At 39.5% G+C, this 7387-nt stretch overlaps 1 protein-coding gene across 1 annotated transcript; it reads left to right on the forward strand.

The window, feature by feature from the left end:
• The first annotated feature begins 6015 nt into the window (after positions 1 to 6015).
• LOC122200640 (olfactory receptor 52B4-like) lies at positions 6016 to 6954 on the forward strand. Its single transcript, XM_042906355.1, has one exon. It carries the CDS (start codon positions 6016 to 6018, stop codon positions 6952 to 6954), a length of 939 nt encoding a protein of 312 aa, XP_042762289.1.
• The last annotated feature ends 433 nt before the right edge of the window (positions 6955 to 7387 follow it).

The following is a 7387-nucleotide window of genomic DNA, read 5'->3' on the forward strand; positions in this document are numbered from 1 at the left end:
GCACTTAAAATTCCTTCATGTCTGGTGAGTGCATGATATCTTGTTTCTTTTTATTGCTGAGTAATAATCCATTGTATGGATATACTAGAGTTTGCTTATCCATTCACCTGTTCAGAGATATTTTGGCTGCTTCCAAGTTTTGACAATTATGAATAAAGCTTCTATAACATCTGTATGCAGGTGTTTGTGTGGACATAAGTTTTCAGCTCCTTTGGGTTAATACTAAGGAGCATGACTGTATAGTAAGTGTATGCTTAGCTTTGTAAGGAACTGCCAAACTGTTTTCCTAAGTGGTTGTACCATTGTGCATTCCCACCAGCACTGAATGAGGGTCTTGTTGATTCACATCCTTGCCAATATTTGGTGTTGTCAGTGTATTGAATTTTAGCCATTCTAATAGGTATATAGTGGTACCTCATTGTTGTTTTTTGATCTGCAATTTTAAAATGAAATATGATGATGTTGATTATCTTCTCATATGCTTTTCTGCCATGTCAATGGATTCTTTACACCAGATTTCTCATATTGTTTTTTCCTAGATAGTACATATACTGCAAATTTTAGCCCTAAATAATACTTTAGAGGTCCATGGTTGTGCCTGTTCGGGCTAGTCTTTCTTAGGTGTCCAGAGAACAAATGGAGGGATTATTCCTTGACAGGACAGACAGTTCCTCCTATAAGGAGGAAGCAGGAGTGGGTAGGAGCAGATGCAGATATGTTTTTATATCCAGTGTTTTGAATTTGTGTGAGTTTCCAACTGATTGATTCTGATTTAGTAGACAAGGTTCTCTTCCAAGAGTAAAGAGCTAGGTTCTGGAATCAAGATTGGAGGTTTGAATAGGGTGTACATATGAAGTGTTAATTAGGCAGAGTGGGAGAGTGAGCTAACTTGAGGCAATGTGTAAGCTTGCTGGACCCTGCTAATAGTCTATGTTGGTAATCATTTTAGTGGCACCATTTTGTTCTCCAGGTGACTACCCAATTATGTTCTTGTTTCAGTTTATATTAATGTTGAGATGGACTAGATAGAATGGAGAAAACAATTTTAAGGTTGAACATACTTAAAAGAAAGCTATCATAAAAAGGGCATAGAATCTAAAAGTTAATTAAGAATGGAAATCATACAGAGTGGGCTGAAGATTTAGAAAGGAACTTGTGGTATTAATAGATTAGCTGTTTTGGTGAGGTTAGGAAGCAGATACAGTCAGCATATGCTTGGGCAAGTAATTGTGTGGCTAGGCAGTGGGATGTTTGAATTAGTATACTTGGAAGTGGAGAAAGGATGTGACTATGGGAGTGCATAACGAAGGCAGAATGAAGGGAAATTCAACTGAGATCAGAGGAGGAAATGGAATCAATGGGACGAGGTGAAGAAGTTTTCCAGATGGACATGGAAGTCTTTATGATACAAGTGTAAGACTTCCATGCATTTGTTTGTGAGGGAATCCAGGGGACCTTCAGATAGCCTTGAGGAATAGGAGAAGACAGATAACATAAATCTCAAAGCAGCATTAGCTCCTACACTAAAGTGAATGAGCACTAGCTGGGAACAAAATTATTAAAGAAAAATTTCTATCAACAATAAAAAATACTACATGGAAATAGAAACATTGCCATAATAATTTCCTTCTTTGAAATATCAAATATTTAAGTGAAATAATCCAGAACACATATACAAATTTATACATATATATGTTCATTGCAGAACAATTTCAACAGAGAAAAACAGAAACTTTATAAATATTCAATAAGTGAAATGGTTAAATGTATTGTATTATGTCACCAAGGTATAATATTTAGTCACTCAAATTTTTAAAGAAATATTTATGGATTACTAACTATGTGTCATTGCATCAGACAGGAGACACATGCAGCTGAATTAAAGGAGCTACATGGTTTACAGAACATTTGTTACAACTGGGAACATTTATTACCAATTTTTACTTGGAAATTCCTATATTATGAAATTAAATAAAAAAGTATACCACATGCACAGTTTGATCTCAACGATAAATAAATCCATGAATAGGGAAGAAAAAAATCTTAGAGGGTTATCAATGAAAATGTTCCATTAAGTCCCTTGCATGATGGAATGAAAGTATTAGTCCTGTACACAAAACAATATTAATACATTTTCAGTGGATTTGATTTTATTAACATTTTATCGTGGTGTGGTGAACATAGTTGGTTGAATGGGTGGTGAAGGAGTAAATGAATGTTTGGGAGAATCTTTAGAATTCCAGCTCCTAATATGCTTCTGTGCCTTCTGGAAGTCAGGGTTGAAGAGGGTGAGCTGGAGTGACGTGTGGAGCCTTGATGAAAGTCCCTTCCACACTTCTGTCCTCTACCCTCACCTCTCCAATCTAAAACCTCTCTTCCACCTCCTCTCCTGTCAAGCTCATGCAGCTCTTCCTTGTCTTCAGACAAGGAAGGGTTCAGGGCTTATTGTTATGTCACTGGCAGTAGAGGAGATCCTAGGGGAGAAGAAAGTCACATGAATAAGTCCATGGTCCCCAAAGATGCTCAGAGAAAGAATAATTTACCCTGCAATTCCTCCTCCAACTTAATCCCTTAGCCACTGCATACAGTCTGCTTGTTGTGAGAATACCCTGCAATCCAGGCAGGGGCATAACTCCAGTCTGTGGTTCCTGATGGCTGTGATGGAGAGTTTGGGGTGAGGAGAGAGTAGGTTGGTACTGACCAGGATAGCCTGGTGACTTTCTGGGCCCTTCTGTCCATGGGCATCAATGGTGGGGTCTGGCTGAGGGTGGGGATAAAGAAGGTGGAAAACACTGAATTACTGATGAGAGACATGGGGGACAATAATAGATTGCCTTCATCATTTGGTAACTCTTTAGGCACTATATTTGGAATTCTCCATTCCTTGAGAGAGCAGACAAAAATTCACCATTCCCTGAGAGGACAGACAAAAATGTTCCCCTGGATGCTTTGTGGCATAGTGGAAACACTAATGGAAGGAGAGGCATGAGACCTTCTTGACTCATTTCTTTTGTGAACTTGGGAAAACTGCCTTTCCTTCTGTGGCCTTGCTAAATAGTGAGTTATATGACAAGGTTATTCTAAAGCAGGAGCTGGCAAAATTTTTTTGTAAGGGGCAAGAGTAAAAGTGTTAAGCTTCAAAGATGGTCTCTGTTGCAACTACTCTGTCCCAAAAAAGCAGTCCTAGTAGATATGGGGAATGGGTGTATTCCAATAAAATTTTACCCATAAAAAAAAAGCAGGTGGTAGACAAGATTTGGCCCACAGGCTGCAGTTTGATCAGCCCTGGTATAACGTGCCAACCAGAATTGATATTTTATATCTCTGACTCATGTTTGGGTAAATCAAGAGTGGAACTGGTGAAGCAGGGGTGTTGTCCTATGAGTTGCATTTCTATGAGAGTCCCTTATGGCAGGGATAAGGGGGCTGTAAGGCTGGAGACAGGGGTAAGAGTGGAATAGCCTCTGGAAGCTTCATCTCCTGGAAGAAACTGATTCAAGAAGAGGAGAATCAGTGTGCTGAATGAAGATAGGCAAATTTATGACTTAAGTAAGTCATAACTTGTCTCTGTGACAGTGAGTTTGACTGGTTAATGACTGTGTATGGATTTGGGTGGCTATTATGTGAAGGAAAGTTTAAAAGTGTATGTGAGTGAGCATGTGTGCGTGAATGTGTTCACAGTGAAGGGCTGTTTGTATGAATAGTGAAAATGTGTGTGTAGATCTTCATCAAAATTTTTATGAGTGAATATGTGTGTGGTGACTGTATAAATGAATGTATGTGATAATATGCATCTGAATGGAAGATTGTGTGTTTTTACGTGGATTTGTAGCAAGCAGAACTGGAATTGAACCCAGGTAGGTCAGACTCTAAATCCTCAATCTCTTGTTTGTCCTATGATACATTGTCTTACATGTCTTAGATATTGTGGAATATATAGGAGAATTGAAGGGAGTAGGGAGGAAGCCAAGGAAAGGTGGTGTAGAGTCAACATAACAAAATGGAAGTTTTTAAAGCTAATGGAAGCTTTGATGCTAATACTTTTGGATTCAAATATCAGCTTATCTACGAACAAGGTGTTTGACTTTGGGTATTTACTTATCTGAGAGTCAATTTCTTCATGCATGAACTAGTGATATGTTCAATTTCATTGGTTTGGTGTGATTATTAGAAATAACATATCTAACAGTAGGCATTTAATGGTTGCTATTATCACACAAAAGTATTAATAATGGAAATTGGAGATTCCTAATAATGAAAAATTAATCTGGCACTTAATTTAAACCTAAAATTAATTTAGATTTGGCAAGCATGCTATGATAGATTATTTTAGAGAAGCTTCAGCAGCATTATTTAGAAGCATTATTTAGAAGCTTCAGCAGCATATTTGTGTTGTAAGTAAAGTGGTTTGGGTAAAGATTAAAGGATGGTAAAAAGATAGAAGAAAGAAAGCATATCTATTCTGTGAAACCAAAGTGAAGGGGGAAGAGACCATTGATCATATATACAGATGAAGGAGAAGGAGCCAACAGAGAGAGAGAGAAAGAGAGATTGAAGTTACTAGAGTGACAGATTAGTAGGAAGAGGTACTTAACGAGAAGGTTGGGGTCCAGTGTGCAGATGGAGACAGATGGAAGGTTGAGTCTTGAATTGGAGAAAAAGAGACAAGGCGATTCAAATATAAATAAATTTGTAGATGGCAGAGTGAGGGTGAAGAGGTTAACGGAATGAAAAATGGACGTTTTTATTGTTTTTTTCTCCTTAGGTCAGGAATCAGGAAATCACAATTATCTGATGAAGGGGACCAGCGTAGAATAAGGCATGTATGAAGTGATTCGGAGATGGTGTATGTAGGCGAATTCTAGCTCCACCATTTACTAGCCAGGTGACCTTGGGTAGGGCACTACTTAAATCCTCCAAGCTCTGTTTGCTCCCTTATCAGTAAAATGAGGGAAATGACTACAATTATCTCACTCTGTGGTGATTAAAACAGTGCACATGCAGTCCTTAGTACAGAGCCCCTCCTAACTGATCTGTCTCCATTCTCCAACCTGCCTCCTCCATTCCCCATCCATCTTACACAATATTGCAAGAGTGAGAGAGCTACCTAAAATGCCAACTTCATCATGCCATTCTCTTACTACAAATCCTTCAGTGGCTCTCACTGCTTCAACATAAATTCTAAACTTCTTACACTTATACTCAAAATCCTCAGTGATTTGGCCCCTACCTCACTGCGTGACATTATTTTCTACCATTTTGTGTGAAGCCCTCTTTGCTACAGTAACCCTGAATCATTATAATTTTCCTCCATAATCTATATCCTTTCAGATTTCTGTGACTTTGTTCATGTTATTCCCTCCTCACATGACTTGACTTGGCAAAACCTTACTTCTTCAAAGTTCAACTTAGGGTGGCGCTTTTAGAAAATCTTTTCTGAACTTCCGGGAAGCTCTCCATGTTTCCACAGCTCATGGTGTTTAACTTTTCCTTTACATTGTCCTTATCATTTAGATATTTTGCTTAATTTTCTCCTCCAGGTAGGTCCTCTAGGAGCCATGGTAGGTGCTCAGTAAGGCTTATTAAATTATAGTCAACTCAGTGACTGGTTTTGAGATACATATCACATTCAGATGGTCAAAGTAGAAATGGCAGTGTTTGTTTTTCACAGCTCTTAACTATTTATAACAACCTCAGACTAAGATCTATGGTGTTCTAGAGCTGGAACAACTCTCTTACAGATGATCTAATCCAGCTTCTCCCCAACATTAGATTTAAGGTGATAAGAGAGAGATCCAGAGCAGGGAAGTATTTTACTGAGATCAAATAGTAAATAGAATGTCAAAGAGTTTTAACCCATGTTTCCTGACTTTCTGACCAGGATCCTTTCCACTGCTCATCCAGTGACAAATGATCTAGTCCTACCTCCCTTACTTCAACCCTTTTCACCTTTTTTGGCAAGATAGAAGTGACTGCAAATCTTATACACCAACATCTAGGTGACTTGTCCTGGGAATGGCAACCCCTAACCACACTGGTGCCAGCCACTCACTCTTCATTCTGCGGGGCATCCCTGGCCTGGAAGACCAGCACATATGGATTTCTCTTCCCTTCTTTATTTCCTACCTGGTTGCTGTCCTTGGGAATAGCCTCCTTGTCTTCATCATCATTACTGAACGCAGCCTCCATGAACCCATGTACCTCTTTCTCTGCATGCTAGCTGTGGCTGACCTCATCCTGTCCACTACCACTGTGCCCAAAGCCCTGGCCATATTCTGGTTTCATGCTGGGGAGATCTCCCTTGATGGCTGCATCACTCAAATCTTCTTCATCCATGCCACCTTCATTGCTGAATCAGGGATTCTGTTGGCCATGGCATTTGACCGCTATGTGGCCATCTGTGACCCACTGCGATATACTACAGTGCTCAGTCATGCAGTAATCATAAAGGTTGGTCTGGCTGTGGTCCTGAGAAGCTTCTCTGTGATACTCCCAGATGTGTTCCTGGTGAAGAGACTGCCTTTCTGCCATAGCAATGTGTTACCACATACCTACTGTGAGCACATGGCTGTTGCCAAGTTTGCTTGTGCTGATATTCGTGTCAATGTCTGGTATGGCTTGTCTGTTCTTCTCTCTACTGTAATGCCAGATGCCTTGCTCATCTTGGTTTCGTATACCCTCATCCTCAATGCAGTCTTCCACCTCCCTTCCCGAGGAGCTCGGCAAAAGGCTCTAGGCACATGTGGCTCCCACCTTGGGGTCATTTCCATGTTCTATTTGCCTGGCATTTTTACTGTAATTACCCAGCGGTTTGGGCATCATGTTCCCCTCCATACTCACATTCTGCTGGCCAATATCTGCACATTAGCCCCTCCCATGCTGAACCCTATCATTTATGGGGTCAAGACCAGGCAGATTCGAGAGTGTGTGGTCAGTACTCTGTCTTCACAGTAGAAACATGTTGAGTCTGTGTGACTGATCTGGTGGTATGTTCACCACTATGGTGTCTCACATTTTCTTTCCCTATTTTGTAGAAACTTATTAACTAAGGGTTCTACTGACTGTGAACAAATGGATTTATCATGACTTTGAAAGATAGATTGTCATGTTGCCTTTATAAGGTAATGTTTAGAAAAGAGCATGAGGTTTTTTGGATATGATATCAAAAGTACAGGCAATAAAAGCAAAATAAACAAGCGGGACCACATCAAACCAAAAAGCTTCTGCACAGCAAAGAAAGCACTCAACAGAACAAATAGGCAACATATGGAATGGGAGAAAATATTTGCAAATCATTATCTGATAAGGGGTAAATAGCCAAAATATATAAGAAATCCATATAACTCAATAACAAAACTCAATAGTAAAGGAACAAATAACCTGGCTT

Source organism: Panthera leo, chromosome D1 (genome assembly GCF_018350215.1).
Source record: "Panthera leo isolate Ple1 chromosome D1, P.leo_Ple1_pat1.1, whole genome shotgun sequence".
Taxonomy (NCBI): Eukaryota; Metazoa; Chordata; class Mammalia; order Carnivora; family Felidae; genus Panthera; species Panthera leo.

Coding starts and splice junctions, on each gene's coding strand:
- LOC122200640 (XM_042906355.1), top strand. CDS start 6,016: ATGGCAACCCCTAACCACACTGGTGCCAGCCACTCACTCTTCATTCTG.